A 22,115-nucleotide genomic window follows, 5' to 3' on the forward strand; every position below is an offset into this window, starting at 1 on the left:
CTTGTTTGCCCAATAGTAGAATAAAACTATTTCAAAAAAACTGAAATCTGATTTTTTTTTTTTTTTTTTATGAAACCCCCAAACACAAGAGGTATTAGAACCTATAGTACTTAGTACCATGCATGGGTTAAAGGTTGAGAAGATGAAAGAAAATACTTGTTCACATTAGACTTGAACTTCTGTAGATTCTAATTTTCAGGAAATACACATGAAGGAAGGCTGTTTCAGAAAATGGAAGTTGAATGAATAATTGAGGAAGAAAAAAAGTTGGTTCTGTGAGTTTGAAGTTGGACAATAAAAGGATGTTGACTTGTTGTGGCATAGGTTCAGATTACTTTGGAAGAGAGAGAGAGAGAGAGAGAGAGAGAGAGAGTGGGAAATACAGAGGCCAATTCAGAAGAACAGTCCCCATGGAAGTATCTACAGAAAGGGGAGCCAACAGAAACAGAATGTCTATGATGCAGAGCATGGAGAGACTTTGTTACAGATGAGTCATTAATTAACCTAACTGCCCTCTTTTGAATGGAATCTAGAAGCCTGAGAGAGGTTTTGGGAGCACTGCCCCAGTTGTGGGAACAATATTCCGTGGTAGGGTGAATTTATGATTTGTACAGAGTGAGCAGCTGTTTCAAAGAAAAGTAACACCGAGAGCAAAGGAGAAAACAGTTTTTCAAATGCAGAGGAAGCAATATTTGTAATGTGAATATGCCAAGAGAGATTAGAAGTCAGGGTAATCCCCAATAGAGATATATGATCATGCCTAAAAATCAGAGTGTCATCGAAGATAAGCATAGGAGTAAAAGAATTCTTTTTGCAAGATATAAGACAAACCAAATTTTAGAAGGACTGAAATCAAGTAAGTTATCTTTGCCCCACTGGAGATCAGAATTTAAGGTATTGGTAGCCAATATTAAAGAAGTTGAAGCTGTTTTTGTGGTCAAGGTTTTTCAAACTGGAAGGTGGAATGCAATGTGCTATCATTGGCAAGACTATTGATAGGATTTCCGATCAATGGAAGAAGATCATTAATATACAAGAGGAAAAGAGTCGGGAAAAGAACTGAAACTTGGGAAAAAACAGCATTAGTGGAGAAGTTAAAAGACAGAGAGCCAGCACCTGCAGTGAGAAAACTGAATACCCAATTACAAAAAACAGTTGGAAAACCATAAGATGGAAGCTTATTTAGAAGACCTTTAGACCAAACATGAATTTTTAAAAAAAATTACAAAAGTTCATTAACCTCTGGTTCTGGATTATAGAGAATTTCAGCTTTGTTAAAGCCAGAATCAGACACAGGCTAACAGGCGCCATTTCCTCCTATGATTTTAAAATCTATTTTCATGCTGCCATTCATGTAAACTGTGTTTTTAAGTAATTGTAACAATCAGCTACAACTTTAATGGAAGATTTGTAATTCAATCTGAAAAATAATTTGGTATGGCCTTGAAACACACACACACACACACACACACACACACACACACAATCTTATTTATGCTATAGTTGAAAAAGATTCGAATCCTGCGCTAAGCGTCTGATGGCTAATAAACAAGCGTTTGCCCGCCTTAGTGTGTTCCATCAACCATCGGAAGTAGACATGTTACTTGTTTGTCTCCTGCTAATAAAGTCACGTGCAGACGAATTTAAAAATTCAATTTTCTATTCCTGTTAATTATAGATAAAAGAAAGAGTAAAAAACAACGTGATTGCAATAAAAAAAACTTGACGTTGTTATTTTAGATGAAAAACAAAGTTATTAAAAAACATGAACGTGGTGCAAACCATGCGAAAATCATAAGAGATCTAGGATACAGTGAGTCTACCATACAAACTATCTTGAGTTGCAAGGATGAATATAAAGAGAAAGGTAAAGTTTCAACTTTTTTTGTTTTACAAAATACCAGAACCAGAACTCCAATAATGATTGAAATGAAGTTTTTTATCAATTTGGATAGAAGATTGCAATCAAAAAAGAATTCCATTATCTAAGAACAATATTCAGAGCAATGCTATTAACATTTTTACTAAGCTCAAGGAAACAAAATATCAAGGGGAGACAAACGTTTGTTGCTAGTTCAAGGTGGTTTGAACATTTCAAAAATCGAGCAGGACTGCATAATAAATAAATATGATCTTTATTGTAAGGTAAAAAAGTAACAGGGGAAGCTGCTAGTGCTGATGAAGATGCTGCAGCCAAATTTCCTGCAGAATTGCAGGAAATCATTCAGGATGGTGAATACGATGATTGGCAAATATTTAATGCAAACAAAACTGGCCTATTTTGGAAACGGATGTCAATTAAAACTTATTTGGCTGCAAATGAAGCATCACAACCTGGGTATAAAGTCTCAAAAGATCAACTAACACTTTTATTAGGAGGTAACATTGAAAGTGATTTTAAATTGAAGCCTATGCTTGTGTACCATACACAAAATCCTGGAACTTTAAAAGGATACAGCCATCGAACTCTTCCAGTCATTTTGTGTTCAAATAAAAAAGCATAGATGACCAAAGTCCTATTTGAAGACTCGTTTATATCTCATTTCTGTCCAACAGTTGAAGCCTATTGCAAGAAAAATAATCTTACTTTTAAAGCTCTGTTACTTTTAGATAATGCACCTGGACATCCTTCTGCACTTGGTGACTTAAATGAAAATGTGAAAGTTGTTTTTTACTGGCAAATACAACTTCGTTATTGCAATCCATGGACCAAGGGACGATTGCAACTTTCAAGGCTTACTATCTCCTTAGAACATTTGCATAGGCGCTTGAAGCTACAACAGGAGACAATGCAATTTCTGTACCAGAATTTTGGAAAAAATATAACATACGAGTGGCCATTGAAAACATTCAGGCAGCATGGGAATAAGTGAGCAATATAAGAGCGATACAGCCAGCAATATAAGAGCAGTTGGGAAGCATCTTTTACCCCATTACACAAATGATTTTACTGGCTTCAAAGATGCAGTTCAAAAAGTTATTGAAGACATAACTAATATTCGTAATGACCTTGGTTTCAAAGGCTTGGATATGGCTAACATTCAAGAATCACTGAATTCACATTCAGAACAGTTAAGTGACAATGATCTCCTTCAAATAGAGGAACAGCATGTGTACGAAGAAGCTGAAGAAAAATATTGTGAGCCAGATGAAAATGTTACTGCAAAGGAGATAGCGGTAAAAAAAACTAGGTGAAATCTTTCGTATTACAGAGAACCTTAAACAAAAGGTAATGGATGTTGATCCTAACATCAAAAGAAAAGAAGCCTGTTATTTTGCCAGGGCCTAGAGAAGCTTGTTGTTGGTTATTAGAAATTGTATGATACAAAAAAGAAAGACAAAACTGTTCAAACGACTGTGTTCGTATATTTTTGTAGCAAATAGTTTCTTCATTATATATTTTATGCAATAAACATTTAATTCTATAATTATTTTTATTATCTTTTATATGGTATGCAGTTAAACAGTTATTTAAAAGGTATTTTTAAAATTTTTTTTATGGACATTCCTGAAGGTCACGGACCAATTATAATTTTTCCTATTGATTATTATATTTGATTAACGTGCTTTGTTTTGTGCTCACGAGATGAATTAATTGCATTAAACGAGGCCAGCCTGTAACAATATACCATTTATACAGCATTTAAATGTATACCATTGTTCTTCAGTGAAAGTATTTGATACACTGTAACTATATTTATTTATTATATACATGGAGACAATCCAAGACAGATTCATTTAAAGATTTGGAGATTTCTCTGACGTGACTTGCATTCTTCATCCAATATTAGTGCTATTATATCAAATAGCATTTATAAAAAATAAATAAAAATAGTTAGGGTTATATGTTGCATGCATCTATTCTTAGCTATATCTATTATCTCTCATGGGAAAATTATATTCACCCAACATGGTTTTGTGCACAGCATGTTTCAAGAGCACATATCATTAAGTGGGAATTTACTGCTTTTCTTTTTACATGACGTTTGATATTAAGATTAAATTGTAATTCTTAATATACCTTTACATGTGATAAGCAAAAAAAAAAAAAAAAAAAAAAAAAATATATATATATATATATATATAGTTATTCTTTTTGTATTATCATTCTATTGTGGTTTATTCCGTCTTTGTTCATTTTCTTAATTACAGGTATTTTCTACACATAGGTATTATAGTTAATACATTACTGGTCTTTAAGCTAGCCTAATCTCAGTTATCTTAATTTCCCATGGCCTATACATTCAGGATTTTTCAACTTGTTACGTATTGCTAAAAAAGTCATATCAATTATTGATGAAAAACTGTAGCAATACTATTTTAAAACAATATGATATAATATTAAACATATTTATACGTTTTTGTATTACATCTTTATACATTTTTGTATTACATCACATGGACGTCAATCCCCTACTTCATCGGGGGCTTTGAGCGGATTGACGGTCCATTCAATGTAATGCATTTCTTACTTACCCGTTTCTGTTTGCATCTATCACAGCTTTGCTATTTTATCCAATTACTAAATTCTAAGTTTCTATTTTTAATTTTTTGGTCCCATGTTTATCTTAATTGTTATTAGTTAAATCAGTATTATTTATTATAAATTTATTATGAACCAAATTAATTCCCCATAATTTCTACAGCAACTGTGATAGAATACACAAAGCCCAACGGGTAAGTTTATTTAATATATTGCAATAACATTACTTACTTGATGTGTTTCAATGGAGGTCGTAGAGTCGAAGAGTCGAAAAAGGGAAGATTCCCGCCCTTAACTTGTTTTAAGAATGGCTATTTTTATTGCGCAGTCGCATTGACGTTTCAATGTGTTTCTTCCATTAGGTTTCACGTTTCACTTCCATTAGGTTGTGTGCCGATGGTGTATTGGCCGAAGTCCCCGATCTTCAGGCCAATGTCTATAATGGTGGTTTTGTAGTTGGATTTCGATGAATTTACTTAGTTGTGTATTTACATAATTTTTACATTTATTTTATGCCTTACCTCGGACAGTGCCGGTACCGCTTTTCCAAGGCGTAACAGCACTTGATTGTCCAGAGGCAAAGCTATATACATATATACAGCCTCTTACAATGGGTGTGGGGAGGGGGGGGGGTGAATTTTGGCAATAGGTCGTAGTGCAGTCAGGCGACGAGCCTCGCCTGAGTGCAATAAACCTAATAAATAAGGGGATACTCTTCTGAGCAAATACTATTATATTTTTAGCTGGCTTTTGATAAATGCATGTGGGTCTATATTGGGATGGTGTTTTCTACTATTTGCGTATATGGCAGTTTTTATGTGATATCTACTGTATTGTTTGGGAATTTTGTATAATGAGTTATAATGAGTTTTTTAATAGCTATAATTACGTTATTTATATTGTTGCATATTTGTAATAGTCTGTTTGTCTGATTTCTTATGGTATTACCATGTACATGCTTTGCTATGTTACTTTCCCATTGTGTGAGTTTTATTGTTTCGAAATTAAAATGGTCTCTTTTATCATAGTGATTTGTATATATTTTGTCTGGGTGGATGGCAATTTCGCTGTCTAAGTAGACAGCTTTTTGGTTGTTGTCCGGATTTGTACATTCAATTTTCAGGTCTGCTGGGTAATTGTTCTTTGCTACATTTATAAAGTTGTCATGGTTGAACACAATTACGTCATCTATATATCTATAGAATTTTATATCATCCGTAATGTTACTTTCATAATAGTGCAGATAGAGGTTAGCCATGGCGCAAGAACTGCTGGATCCCATAGCTATACCCCTGCATTGTATATACGCTTTGCCTCCCATTAGAATGTAGTTCCCTTTTACACTGATTTTAGTAAGGTCATTCCAATATTGTTTTTTGCATTGTAGTATGCTGTGATATTTTTGGTAATATATCTGTAGTACTTCCATTAGGTTGTCGTGTGCTATGCTTGTAAAGAGGTTTTTGAAGTCGTACGTGTTTATACTTTTAATATTATTGTTTTGTTTTTTAATAACATCCAAATATTCTTTGTTGCTGTTGATAATTCTGGTGTTTTTAATTTCTTTGGTGATGTTTTTTAATTTGTCTTCCATGATCTTACTGGTATACTTGATATAGCTGTTTTTGCCTGAGGTAATGAATCTTTTTCCCGTAGGAATCTTGTGATGTTTTGGAATCCAATATATGTAGGGGTATTGTATCTTGTCTATTTTAATTTTAAGCTTTTTATGCATAGCCAATACTTTTTTGCTGATGCTGTTTGGATTGGAGTCTATGTACTTGTATGTTTCATTGTCATTCAATTCCTCTTTGATGGCTTCTATGTAGAATCTTTTGCAAATGATACTGAAATTATTGTTTGCTTTGTCGGTTCTAGTGATAACAAATTTGTTTTGTATTTCTTTGATTTTATTGTAGATATTTTTTAAATTTAACTGATTGTTATTTATATGATGTTTTTTTATGTTTTCCTTGAAACGGTCTAGTATGTTTTCAGTATTGGCGTTTATCCAACATTGGAATGATTCTATGGGTTCATTGTTTTTGTATGCGATTTTGAATGCAAATTGTAACAGATCTGTGTATATTGATTTTTTAATGTTTTCCAATCTAATTGGGGTGTTGGGTCTGAATTTTGTACCCTTTTTCATTGTTTCTCTTAGTGTTTTGTCTTCGATGATATTGAGGTCTCCTGTTACTATATGATTGTAATGTGTATTGATGAATTTTTTATATCTACTTTCCTGGCAGTGACAAGGTTGTTCTCCTTCATTCATATTATTAATGGTGTTTTTGTAATTGCATATGGTTAGTCCTATTGGCTTGGTGTATCTGTATCTAATATTTATTTGTGTGTTTTTGATGGGTAGGTAACATTTGTTATTATTTATGATATTACTTATATTAACTGTGTCGTATAAACGGTTTTGGTATTTAATTATGCAGTACTCTTTTTTATTGCGTTTGTTAAAATTTATGCCTATTCTGAATTTAAATATATCTTCAAGTATATTGTTGAGGTGTATATTCTGTGTCTTTTGCCTTTGGTATATTTTGTTAAGTGCTTTAAGTTTGCTTATTTTAATAGAGAAAAGTATGTTGTGTATATTTTTGATGTTTATTGGGTTTGTGTCCCATTTTGTTAATAGTTTTTCAAAATCATTTATATTTATTGGTATTTTGCTGTTGTTTTTGTTGTATTCCTGTAATTTTCCGTTTTTAATCCCGTTATATTGCCAGTTTTTGCTGATCTGGAAGATGTTGTAAGTACATGTTTCTGGGCTGGTGAATGCGAAGTTCCTTCCATTGAATCGATTGTTTAATCCATAGGGATATAGGGATTTATATGAAAGAATGAACATATCTTCCATGATTCCTCTTTGTGTGTTGTTATCGATGATGGTTAGAATGGCAATGGATACTTTGGCGAAGTCATGCTTTTTGAAGTGTCTGTATTCGATTTCGTTATTGTATTTGTCTGTCCTGTTTTGAGCGTCTATTGCAGCGTTTTCATCAAATCTGTTTATTTGTGATCTGTGAAGGTTCATACGAAGGTCACTGCAGATATAAAAAATTCATCAATACACATTACAATCATATAGTAACAGGAGACCTCAATATCATCGAAGACAAAACACTAAGAGAAACAATGAAAAAGGGTACAAAATTCAGACCCAACACCCCAATTAGATTGGAAAACATTAAAAAATCAATATACACAGATCTGTTACAATTTGCATTCAAAATTGCATACAAAAACAATGAACCCATAGAATCATTCCAATGTTGGATAAATGCCAATACTGAAAACATACTAGACCGTTTCAAGGAAAACATAAAAAAACATCATATAAATAACAATCAATTAAATTTAAAAAATATCTACAATAAAATCAAAGAAATACAAAACAAATTTGTTATCACTAGAACCGACAAAGCAAACAATAATTTCAGTATCATTTGCAAAAGATTCTACATAGAAGCCATCAAAGAGGAATTGAATGACAATGAAACATACAAGTACATAGACTCCAATCCAAACAGCATCAGCAAAAAAGTATTGGCTATGCATAAAAAGCTTAAAATTAAAATAGACAAGATACAATACCCCTACATATATTGGATTCCAAAATATCACAAGATTCCTACGGGAAAAAGATTCATTACCTCAGGCAAAAACAGCTATATCAAGTATACCAGTAAGATCATGGAAGACAAATTAAAAAACATCACCAAAGAAATTAAAAACACCAGAATTATCAACAACAACAAAGAATATTTGGATGTTAATAAAAAACAAAACAATAATATTAAAAGTATAAACACGTACGACTTCAAAAACCTCTTTACAAGCATAGCACACGACAACCTAATGGAAGTACTACAGATATATTACCAAAAATATCACAGCATACTACAATGCAAAAAACAATATTGGAATGACCTTACTAAAATCAGTGTAAAAGGGAACTACATTCTAATGGGAGGCAAAGCGTATATACAATGCAGGGGTATAGCTATGGGATCCAGCAGTTCTTGCGCCATGGCTAACCTCTATCTGCACTATTATGAAAGTAACATTACGGATGATATAAAATTCTATAGATATATAGATGACGTAATTGTGTTCAACCATGACAACTTTATAAATGTAGCAAAGAACAATTACCCAGCAGACCTGAAAATTGAATGTACAAATCCGGACAACAACCAAAAAGCTGTCTACTTAGACAGCGAAATTGCCATCCACCCAGACAAAATATATACAAATCACTATGATAAAAGAGACCATTTTAATTTCGAAACAATAAAACTCACACAATGGGAAAGTAACATAGCAAAGCATGTACATGGTAATACCATAAGAAATCAGACAAACAGACTATTACAAATATGCAACAATATAAATAACGTAATTATAGCTATTAAAAAACTCATTATAACTCATTATACAAAATTCCCAAACAATACAGTAGATATCACATAAAAACTGCCATATACGCAAATAGTAGAAAACACCATCCCAATATAGACCCACATGCATTTATCAAAAGCCAGCTAAAAATATAATAGTATTTGCTCAGAAGAGTATCCCCTTATTTATTAGGTTTATTGCACTCAGGCGAGGCTCGTCGCCTGACTGCACTACGACCTATTGCCAAAATTCACCCCCCCCTCCCCACACCCATTGTAAGAGGCTGTATATATGTACATAGCTTTGCCTCTGGACAATCAAGTGCTGTTACGCCTTGGAAAAGCGGTACCGGCACTGTCCGAGGTAAGGCATAAAATAAATGTAAAAATAAAAATAAATGTAAAAATTATGTAAATACACAACTAAGTAAATTCATCGAAATCCAACTACAAAACCACCATTATAGACATTGGCCTGAAGATCGGGGACTTCGGCCAATACACCATCGGCACGCAACCTAATGGAAGTGAAACGTGAAACCTAATGGAAGTAACACATTGAAACGTCAATGCGACTGCGCAATAAAAATAGCCATTCTTAAAACAAGTTAAGGGCGGGAATCTTCCCTTTTTCGACTCTTCGACTCTACGACCTCTATTGAAACACATCAAGTAAGTAATGTTATTGCAATATATTAAATAAACTTACCCGTTGGGCTTTGTGTATTCTATCACAGTTGCTGTAGAAATTATGGGGAATTAATTTGGTTCATAATAAATTTATAATAAATAATACTGATTTAACTAATAACAATTAAGATAAACATGGGACCAAAAAATTAAAAATAGAAACTTAGAATTTAGTAATTGGATAAAATAGCAAAGCTGTGATAGATGCAAACAGAAACGGGTAAGTAAGAAATGCATTACATCGAATGGACCGTCAATCCGCTCAAAGCCCCCGATGAAGTAGGGGATTGACGTCCATGTGATGTAATACAAAAATGTATAAAGATGTAATACAAAAACGTACAAATATGTTTAATATTATATCATATTGTTTTAAAATAGTATTGCTACAGTTTTTCATCAATAATTGATATGACTTTTTTAGCAATACGTAACAAGTTGAAAAATCCTGAATGTATAGGCCATGGGAAATTAAGATAACCGAGATTAGGCTAGCTTAAAGACCAGTAATGTATTAACTATAATACCTATGTGTAGAAAATACCTGTAATTAAGAAAATGAACAAAGACGGAATAAACCACAATAGAATGATAATACAAAAAGAATAACAATATGTACTCTGTTCGTACCCATGCATTGCTAAAACAGCTACTGGGACAACAGAAAAAGCTAGAGATAGAAATAAATTAAGTAAAACTACTATAAAAGCATATTAAAAATAAAATACAACATGAATTATCATATTACAAAAGAATAATATATATACATATATATATATATATATATATATCAGTAAATGACTACAATCAAACCTCCTAAATCAGTCAATCCATTATGTGACACCACTCATTTTTCGACTATGTTTGGGAAAATGAATGAATCCAGCAAACCAACCAAGAACTGTCAGATTTGGTTCTCTGTTGTTTTTGGTTTTAAGGTACACAATCATCTTATGCCATATTTACCTGTTTATTATGCCAGTGCATTATGCCTACAGAAGAATGCTCACTGGCAAATTTGCACATTGTGAATATTAAAAAGCCCTTGCAGTAAAACTGTACTCCCTCTATTGATATCAGATATCTCGGCCCAACTGTGGCTTAAGAATTCCTCCCATACCAAAGATTTGAACCCAGACCTATCAAATGAGTGACAAGCGGAAAAATCATTATGCACTGTCATGGATTAGCTATTAACCAAAGGAGATGGTCAGAACTTATTGTGCACCATATCAGTAAAACATTTGAACAACTGTAAACCTTTTGTGGCTCCGAGGTGGATATATCATCTCAGAGCCACAAAAGTTTTAAGCTCCAACAACATTGAAAAATTTGTCAGAATGAAAATATGTAATTATTACTTGCAAACAAGATTAGCAACTCATTTATATTACATGTATTAGATGTGATGAATTACTCAGTTTCTGAATTTTGCAATTTGTACATGAAAGACTAAGGTAACAATTCACTGTATGTTTACGTTTAGTAAATATTTTTAGAGCTTTTAGACTGATGTTTGTAAACAATATTAGCATTAGCATTAGTAGAGGCATTTGATGCAAGAAAGCAAGCTTATGCAGCATCAGCCAAAAAAAAAAAAAAAAAAAAAACCCACTTCCACTTCACCCCTCTGTTCATTCAAAATACCTGTCCAGCTGAGCCTTAAACTTATTTAGGCTATCAACCTCCACTACAAGGGATGGAAGTCTGTTCCACCAACCAACCACCCGCTGGCTAAAGTCAAATTTCCGCACGTCTATCCTACATCTGTCTTTCCTCAATTTGAATTTATGCCCTCTCAGGTGATTTTTCTGAGCTAGAGGAAGAATCTCATCAGCATTGAGCATGCTTAAACCATTCAAGGCTTTATACACCTCTATCAGATCACCTCGCTGGTGCCTAGTCTCCAGACACTGTAATTTGCAAAACTTAAGCCTTTCTTCGTAAGAGCACCCCTTTGTTCCATTCACTAATCTTGTTGCCCTTCTCTGTACTCGTTCCAGCAGCTCTACATCCTTCTTGAAATGAGGCCTCCAGACCTGTATACAGTACTCCAGGTGTGGCCTGACCATTTCCTTATACAAGGGAATAATCACCTCCTTATCCCTGCTGGAAAAATTCCTGTATATCATTGACAATACTCCATGAGCTACTCTTGCAGCCCGTCTGCACTGCTCAGAGAACTTCATATCTGCCTGCACAACCACCCCCAAGTCCCTTTCATTCTCTACCACTGTCAGTGTAGTACCACAGAGTTGATACGTTGCTCTGGGGTTGCTGTTTCCCATGTGTAGTACTTTACATTTGTCAATGTTAAACTTCATTTGCCACCTCTCAGCCCATCTGCTCAACCTTTCCAGATCCTGTTGCAGCAGCATAGTGTCAGTAGTGTCCTTGACAACCCTGCCAACCTTTGTATCATCTGCAAACTTGGACATTAAGCTTGATATACCATCATCAATATCATTAATAAATACAGAAAACAACAATGGACCCACCACTGAACTCTGGGAGACTCCACTAATAACATTAGTCCACGAAGAGCAGTGTCCATTGATTACCACTCTCTATCTTCTACCACTCAACCATCCCTTTATCCATAGCAGCAATTTGCCTCCAATGCCACACTACTCCAATTTGTACAGCAGTCTTCCATGTCCAACAGTATCAAAAGCCTTTCTAAGATCCAAGTATATAATATCAAAGCTATTCCCTGCATCCAGTTCTTTTGTGACTGCATCATAGTATCCAATCAAATTGGTCAGGCAAGACTTCCCCTTAACAAAACCATGCTGCGTCTGAGCTATAACTGAATTCTTGTCTAGATTATCCTGCAGTGCTTCTTTAACCAGTGCCTCCATTAACTTACCTGGAACAGAAGTTAAACTCACAGGTCTATAATTACTTGTGTCAGCCTTTGATCCTCCTTTGTGAATTGGGTATCAAGGTATATACACGTTATTAGCTATTGTGAAAAAGGTAATATTGCTAAAGAAGCCTGATGTCGGATTAAGTGAAAAGTTTTGTCATAGCAATAAAAAAGCAAAGGCATGTTTCTGATATTTGGTCATAAGGGTCAAAAATCCTAGTTACCTCACTGTGCATTAAACACGAGCAACAATTGTGGCAATTATTTCTCCTTCCAAAATATTTAACACACAGTATAGCATATTTTAGGAAAAATAATTTTATTTTGCTGTTTAATGAATGCTTTTAATTTTATTTAATGAATGCCTCCTTTCTTTTGAAAAAACACTATATTTCTACAGTACTATACATAAATTGCAGTACAGAAATGCAGTGTATGTGTGTGCTTGTTTTTTTTATAATAACTATAACATAATCATCAAAATTTTAAAAATTCCAAGACTTTGCAAGGATCAGGACCTGAGGCTGCCAAATTTAGGAGGTTTGACTACACTACCTAATAAACAATAAAAAATTTGATTTCTACTAGATTACATATTTACCCTTTCCCACTCTGGTGAGGTTTCCTCGTCAACACCAAAATTTCTTCTTACAGAGGTTAGCAACTCCCCTTGTGTTCGACTTGCATCTTCCTTTTCGTAGCTTTCTTCTGAAGAATGAACTGTGTTTAAAGAAGGTATATTTTCTTCTTCACTATCAGACTCCAACTCTTCAGGAACAATGACTCTGTTAACATGTCTCACTCGAGTCTGTTTTGTTATTGGTGCAAACAGGTATTCATCTTCTGTTGTTTCTTGGGAATGTACTAAATCAGATGTATTAGATGTGCTGCTTTTTTCAGAAAGACATACAGATAGTAACTCGCCTAAAAAATGCATTGTATACTAATTTAGACCTTCATGAAAATTTATTCAGAATTAAATGTTGATAAGCATTTTTTATTGTTTACAATCTTAATCATATGAAAAATTCTAAATCTACAGTACAATTAGCAACATGAATTTATATTTTTGATGGGTGAAGCAGAAATAATGCATGCCCATACTTGCCAAATTTTAGAGAGGTAAAACTGGAAACCTTTTAGTACAGACCATCCCTCCAGGTGGAATGTACCTTCTAAATTAATAATAATAATATTAAGTAATAAATCCACATCATATGATGCAATGGGAAATTATACATGTCACTATACACACTTTAAAAGAAGGAATGTTTTTGTATTCTGGGATAATTTTATACTATTTGGGGTAGGCACTGTAAATATATATACATACACATACAAAGTACAGCAACACTATTTTTGCCGAAGTACTTCCAAATATCCAAAACAGATCTTGGTGGTTCTACATGCTTGCTAGGTCCACAAATGACATATGAGTGGACTTAAGAGTTAGCCATAACATAGTGTAAGGAAGGTGAGCTTTGAGGAGCACCATTTTAAAGATCCAAAATTCTACAGCAACATACCGTAATTGATGTAAGTACTGCAAGTACTCTAAGCACTTACAGTATATAGATACAGAAATTTCTCTGGCTTGAAGAATTGTTCTAAATTATCATGGATTCAAAACTGAAAAATAAATTGGGGATAAAATGCTGCAGTTATTACAGGGTGTTTCATAAAGGATGCAACCCTAAAATGAAGAAGGTAGAACTTACAGGCAGGCAGGCAAATGTTATGTCAAGTTTGAAGTGTAGGTGGCAGCACTGCACCCAAGGTTACCCGAGCTAAGCAGTTGAATGACCGTGACATGCATTAGTCTCGGTCAGACATCCAGTCCATTGTGTTGTGTCGGCCATGTCGTTTTCCAAGAATAGGCATGTGTTTATTGTGGAGTCTTACTTCACATATAAATCTTAGAAATGTGTGCAAGACGAGTTTCAGATGAAATTTCCTCAGTCATTTGTCCCCAACAAGTCAACAATATTGCATATAATTGTGAAATTTAGTGAGACTGGGAGCATGGAGGACAAAAAGAGCCCAGACCGGCCATCACTGTTAACTGCGAACGTTCTGAATGAGCATTTAACCCACTCACCAAAAAAACGCTTAGGAAGTTATCTTCTCAAACCAGACTGTCACCAACTACTGTTTTCAGGGCTACAAAGAAATTAAAATTGCATGTTTACTGTATTGGTGTCGTTCAGGAACTGAAAGGATCTGACCATGAAAAACGTGTATGGTATTGTCGTTGGTTTCATTCTTTTGTTGATGAAAATGGAACTGAGGTGTTGGATCATGTTTATTTTAATGATGAGACTTGGTTACACTTGGATGGTTAAAGAATAGTCAGAACAGCCGAATATGGAGCAGGGAAAACCCACATGCGCATAATGAACGATCATTACATACCCTGAAAATTGGAGTTTGGTGTGCCATCTCGCACTGTCGTGTTATAGGGTCTATATTTTTTGACAAAATTGTGGATGGAGAAGTTTATCATGACACAATCCAACAGTTTATTGCATTGTTGGAGGTGAATGAACGAGAATATTGGTTTCAACAAGATGGTGCGACCTGCCATACAGCAAATGAAACAATGGCCATGTTACAGGAATTTTTTGGACATCGCTTGAACTCAAAAAACTTGTGTCCCCCAAGATCTCCAGATCTTAACACCTCCAGATTTTTTTTCTTTGGGGACAATTAAAAGGTGAAGTGTTTCACAACAATCCTCATACTCTTGATGAATTGAAGGCTAACATTAAAAAAAGATTGCAAACATTACGTAATGTGGCTGCAAATGTCTTGAAAAGGATATGAACCTGCATCCAGGCGAGTGGAAACCATTTCCAACACTTGTTGTAAAGGTTGTGTAATTTCTTTCCATTGTAATGGTAAAAGTATGTATAATTTATTTCCCTTTTGTATGATTTGTTAAAATTCCTATAATACAATTGCATCCTTTATGAAAGATCCTGTACTAGTCCATCTGATATCTGAAATAGTAGCTAAATGAACTTTAAAGGGCTAGAAGTCTCTTTTTCTCTTGCCTTTAATCTAAAAAGCAAAATCACCCACTAAAAATTAATATTTGGAGAAAAATTTATCTCTAAAAATTAGATTTTTTCAGAAAGCACGAGATACTAATTGTTAATAATCAATTTTAAAGTAAAAATTCTGTAGCCGTTGAGAAAACGTATTTAGTTCAGGAAGCACTATTAAAATCCAAAAAAATTGGCATATTTACAAAATTCTTATAGAAATTTCTGAACACTGACCATGAAGTGGGAATGACTAAAAAAGAACAACAAAAAACTATGCTGCTCACATGAACAGAGGTATAGTTGCACTCTGTGTAACACTTGATACTTTTGGGAAACAGTTTAAATGTAAACGTAAAAATTGTGACACTGAAAAATAAGAGCAAATGAGACCTTTAGAAACTGCAGTCCTATTATCAAAAATAAAAAAAAAAAACCACTTCCAATGCACATAATGGGGCAGGTGAAATCAGAGGAAAAACCAAAACACTAAAAGATTTTCTATGGGCAGGCACAAACTGCATTTTGAACAACAAAATAGATTTATTACAAATACACTTTGTAATAAATAATAATAAAATAATAAATGACAAAGAATACAACTAAAAAGATTATCACACACACATTAAAATTTCCACCAATGCAATTCTAATAGATATATTAGAATTTAAACTTAAAGGGGGGAGGGGGAGAGCATAAAAAAAAAAGCCAAAATCATTAAGGTTTTTAGCCTTTTTATTCCTTTATCAGAAAACAATAAAAACCTGCTCAATAAGACTAACTACAAAAAAATTAAAAACCTCCTATCAAAGAAAATTCTAAATTAAGAAAAGAGGCTATCCGACCTGAATCAAAGCTCATGACAAGTCCATAAAAATAGTAAGGCTACACCCACCTGCAAGCCATGTGAATCTTAAAAATTGACTTAAACATTGTTCAGTAGATCTGTAATGGAAGGCAGTAAATTGCATATGGATTAGTTAGAAAAATATGTGCAGTCAAAAGTTGAAGAAATAATTTCTCATCTAGCAATACAGAACAAATGATATGTACCGACTGATACACTATCCATATTTCTGGAATGTAATAATGAGATATGGCACAATTTAAAAGAGAAACTAAAATATCCAAATAAGACAAAAACCAGTGATTGTTAAGGATACATTAGGCACAGTTTGCCCACCCCTACTGCTCCACTGATAGTCTTGATGGTAGTCTTAACTTCTTTACAATTTAAATAATCATTCAAAGAAGACATTTTTTTTACCAATAAAACTACTTTCCAGTTTAAACCCAAAACCTGACATGTAGAAGAGGGACACCTAGTTTACATTGAGAAAAAATTAGAAAAGGCAAGGAATAACTATGGTTTAGAAAACAGACTTACAATAGGATTTAACCAGAGCTGGAGGCCTTCACCCAGTAGAGGGGAACAATACACATATCAAATGCAGGACATATATATAAAATAAATAAAAATAACATCAACTCCTGATATTTCAATATTAAATTTCAATGAAAAAGTAGTATGAGAGATTGGTGGATATTTTACTTGAAAAGGCTGATAAAACTGCAGAAGACATTCACAATTTAGAAATAAGAGGACAATAATCAGATTAAAATTAATTCAGTTATAGAATACATCTCAAACATATAGCAAGTGAAGAAAATTCTATCTAAACAAACATTTAAACAAATACCATGCAGTAGGTGGGGGACATCAACTGAAGTACACTGTAATTCCATTAAATTGACTACTAGAACAAGGAAAACTGAAGTCACCAATAACAATTACATTATATTGGACTTGTTTATACAGCTATTATCCAAAACAATTCCTCAAGTGCTTGCTGAATTATGAGAGAGAGAGAATCTCGACTAGCATCTATCAAGTTTGTGTGCATGCTACAATCAGTGGCATCAAAAGACGGGAAAAAGAAATTCCAGTTAAAGAGGAAGGATGAGCCTGAAGCTTGGCAAGGGTCTTTACTGTGGGGTCAGTATTGGCTCTTGATACTACAAGCTACAATGTAAGCCAATACAAGTAGATACTCTATAAATTTATTAACAAGGTTCAAATGTCTTCATAGAAACAATAAAAATGTACTTCTCTCAAGCTAGAAATCTGAACTAAAATAGCAATTTTAGAATGTTGTGCAAATAAATTTTTCTTCCTTGATGCTTCTTTCCCTTATAGCAAGACTAAAGCAAGTGTAGTTGATGGAGCCTAAAGATAAACTGAAGTAGGGTAAAACACGGGCACTTGATAGGATATAGAAGTTGGTTTAGAAAAACAAATCATTTCTATCATTATTTATTCAAAGTAGCAAATAAACACTAACCACAAATCAAAGGAAAATAAGAACAGCTTATTAAGGATTTAATTAAAGATTTATGTTTTATTAGAGATAAAACTTTATTACAAGAAATCCGACATGAACACAGCATACCTAATGTTGCTTTGCCTACTTATATGAGGTGAAACATTTTAACCTTCTGCCAATGTATCACAAATTGAAACACAAGTGTGGTTGCATCTATTAATGACTAAAATTTTTTTTAATCACAAAAGTAATTTTAACCTTTTGTTAAAGTATAAATTGTATTTTATTATGAAATTAATTAATTTGAAAAATACTATTCAAACCATGTGCATCTGATGAGCATTCAACAGTAACTGAAGCACTGTACAATGCATATAGGCAGTCATTCTTATGCAGTCAACATACGAATGGTGCTAAAGTAAAGGCACATGAAATAAAGTGCTCGATTCTGTTGGAACACTGACTGAACTGTGGGCTATTAACACAACACTTATTTCTGTTTATAGCTTGTTAAACATTTTTTTTTGTTTTTGCTTTTACAAGCAACCCTGTATAACAGACTTCCATCCCTTGTCGTGGAAGTTGATAGCCTAAATAAGTTTAAGGCTCAGCTGGACAGGTATTTTGAACGAACAGAGGGGTGAAGTGGAAGTTTTTTTTTTTTTTCTTTTTTTTGGCTGATGCTGCATAAGCTTGCTTTCTTGCATCAAATGCCTCTACTAATGCTAATGCTAACACGGTACTTCTACAACACGCAAGTGGTTGTAGAGCATAGATCAAATGCCGCCCTCTTGCAGCTGCAGGAGTGGGTACAAATGCACATGCTCAAAATATCGGCTGAAAAAACCAAACAAATACTTTTAAAAGGCAATTTGGACATAAGAAAACGTCCACAAATCAAAATTAACACAACCACTATAAAAATGGTAACAGAACTAAAATACCTTGAAGTGGTCTTTGATTCAAAATTAACTTTTTACCCCCATTTGATCTACTTGGCGAAGAAAGTGAGAAATTATGCAGGTATAATTGCCAGGATCAGTCGAGCAGACTGGGGGCTCAAAAGAACGGCACTGGAAATCATATACCGTGCAATGTTCCTACCTGTTATCACCTATGGAGCCGGTGCGTGGTTCACCCACTCGGCCATAGTAAGAAATAGGAATAAATTAGAATCAATACAAAGGACAATACTACTCACTATTACCAGAGCATGTCTCACAGTAAGCACACCTGCGCTACAGTTGCTGGCCACAGCTCTCCCACTTTACATGGAATTAGCCAAAAGAGGCTAATTATAGATTTAAAAAGGGCATACCCACAGAATTTCTGGGGATAGTTCTTGATACAACCAAAACCTTCAATGATGAAAAAAAGAATAGCCACAAAGCTCCATGACTTATGGCAAACAAAGTGGGAGCAGGAAACCAGAGGTCTGGTTACCAAACGGTTTCTACCATGGGTGGCAATTGCTAGCCCAAGGCCACCTAAGTGGTATGCCCCTGGACTTATTTGCAACATTCATATTGAGAGGTCATGGCTCCCTAAAGGCAAAACTAACCTCTTTAGGCCTGACTGATGACCCAAACTGCACCTGTGGCGAGAGTGAAGACTGGCACACATTCTATATAAATGTATAATATATGACATCCCCAGAACAGAGCAAATAGCACCCTTCCCAGGGGAGAATAACATCTGTTCATCACAGAAGAGTCAAATTATAAAACCTTTACATTTTTCACGCAGAAAGTATTCGATATGCGCAGAACTATCCAAAAAATGGCAATTCAGCCCCCCCCAGCAATTAATCAATAATTAAATTGCCCTGGGATATGTGGTGGTCATTCCCTGACCTTTCCGCATCCTCCGTTTTTGGTGGTCACAGGCTCGAACCCCAGTCTAATCAAGAAGCGTGTCCTACGCACTGCTGCTCCTGCCCACCTGGCTATGGAGGCGCCACAGTATTCTGCACCATGACAGAAACCTGACATGACAAACCTCTCCAGGAATACCCTGCCATGTGTAGGAACCTGGAGGCTCCATGCCAAATAAGTAACCACATAGGGAGGGAGATGTAAGGCAGCCAGGGAAGCAGATTAGCTGAAAAATATCAGTAAGCTAATAGCAAAGGGATGCAATGTAGAATGAAAGAAGAATGGATGAATCAGAATGAAAGATAGAGGGGAACAGGTATCCTGTGTGTTATCAGACACTCAGCCTAAAACACTGATGGATCCAATATCTCTCTATTACAGAAGATTTAGGAGAAGTCCGGTTGGCCTGCCTCCCTAAAATACACTCATGCACACCTTCTCGATGGCAAGCCCTGTTACGTCACTTAGGTGGCAACAAATGTGTAGAGTGGTTCTCTTCAAGATGCCTGGTCAGCGTGAAGAGGAAAAGACCAAACCCTCCAGCATATGACAGCATGACAAAACAAATGGCCCTCAGTCCCCAGCAGCTTTTACTCCTCCTCTTACGGCAGCGAGAGGATCAGAGTGGAAGCAGAGGGTGCTAAGAATCTCTGGGTACAACCAGGCTACCATGCACGAAAACTGAACTTGGCCTGTTATAATGTAAGATCACTCATCGGTGAAGACAGGATATTAGAGCTGGAAAAGGAATTAGAAAATGTGAATTGGAATATCATCGGTTTGGCTGAAACAACAAAAAGAAATGAATCACTTATAAGTTTATCAAGTGGAAATCTGCTGTACACCAATGGAAACAGTGAAAGGAGTGAAGGTGGAGTTGGGTTTCTGGTCCATAAAGATTTAAAAAACAACATTTTGGAATTCAAAAGTACATCAGCAAGGGTGTCAAGACTAATACTCAAGATTTCTAAGAGGTACAAGCTAAAGGTTATAATGATTTATGCACCAACATCGAGCCATGATGATGAAGAGGTTGAAGAAATGTACACCGAAATTGAGTCTTCTGGATGAGCATAAAACCCACTACACTATTATTATGGGGGACTTCAATGCTAAGGTTGGAAAAAGACAAAACAGAGCAGAAAGGGAACTATAGGAAATTTTGGAATTGGTGAAAGAAATGAAAGAGGTGAAAGACTTGTGGAATTTGCAGAATCTCAAGGATTGTCAGTAATGAACACTTTTTTTCAAGAAAAGGGTGAACAGAAAGTGGACATGGAAGAGTCCAAATGGATTAACAACTAAAGAAATTGACTTCATCCTCACTAACAGAAGATATATTGTAAATGATGTTACCGTCCTGAATAGGGTAAATGTTGGAAGTGATCACAGAATGGTAAGATGTACCTTGATATAGATGTAGGAAAGGAAAAAGCGGACTCGAGTAAATAATACAAAGGTCTTTGAGATAACAGAAGAGGAGAAAAAGCAGTATCTACTGGAACTTAAGAACAAGTTTGAGCTTCTGCAGACTGCTCAGGACCAAGGTATCGACGAGGAATATTACAACTTTCTGAAAGTGACAGAGCCCAAGAAACCTATTTTTTTTTTTTTTTGGTAGTTGTTGGCGCATCGGCTTCTGTGGCCATATTGCACCTCCCAAGTTTTTTGCAGTACTTTGATCCAAGCCCGAGGCGGGAATCGAACCCGCGACCTTTGGGTCGCCGGGCAGGTACTTTACCCACTCGGCTAGCCCGGTCGGCCCAAGAAACCTATAGGGAAAAAGAAATCCAAAGAAGAAAAAAAATTGGTCAAGGAACTCTTGTTATGATGAACTGAAGGCGAAAAATGAAGACCAAGATAAACACTGACAAGGAAAATATTGAGTATACTGAGTTATGCAAAGTCATTAGAAAGAGACTCAGAGAGGACATAAGAAGATTTAACACAAGAAAAGTAGAAGCATTAAGGGAAAACAAAAGACTTAAATCAGCAGCCATGAACTGCTGATTTAAGAGAATAGAGAATTATACAAGGAGCGAGGGAATGATTCCAGCAGTGGGGAAGATGGATTGCAAATTAGCAACACATACGACATACCCGATATTCTTCCTGATGAGGTAGAACATGCATTGAAGAAAATGAAGAATCGGAAAGCCCCGGAAGAAGATGAAGTTACTGTAGAGTTGTTAAAATTGGAAGGAAGAGACGTAACACAAAAACTGGCAAGGCTCTTCACAAAGTGCATTAGAAAAGGTGTGACGCCTAAGCAATGGAATAATGCAATCATAGTTTTGCTGCATAAGGAGATAAATCAGAAATTGGAAATTATAGACCAATTAGCTTGTTATCCCACATCTATAAGTTGTTCACAAGGGTCGTTACTAACAGATTAGAAAAAATACTTGATGAGAAT

At 34.9% G+C, this 22,115-nt stretch overlaps 1 protein-coding gene across 1 annotated transcript in view; it reads right to left on the minus strand.

Annotated features, from left to right (window-relative positions):
* LOC150084741 (uncharacterized) overlaps positions 1–22,115 on the minus strand; it is a gene marked incomplete at its 5' end in the record, with an annotated part of 120,705 nt that overhangs the window by 32,066 nt on the left and 66,524 nt on the right. The window contains one exon of the mRNA XM_090376343.1: positions 13,059–13,381. Coding sequence (XP_090232469.1) covers positions 13,059–13,381 — 323 coding nt within the window. The remainder of the gene's footprint in view (positions 1–13,058; positions 13,382–22,115) is intronic.

This window comes from Mastigoproctus giganteus, chromosome 6 (assembly GCF_048544385.1).
Source record: "Mastigoproctus giganteus isolate SK-2022 chromosome 6, ASM4854438v1, whole genome shotgun sequence".
NCBI classification, from domain to species: Eukaryota; Metazoa; Arthropoda; class Arachnida; order Uropygi; family Thelyphonidae; genus Mastigoproctus; species Mastigoproctus giganteus.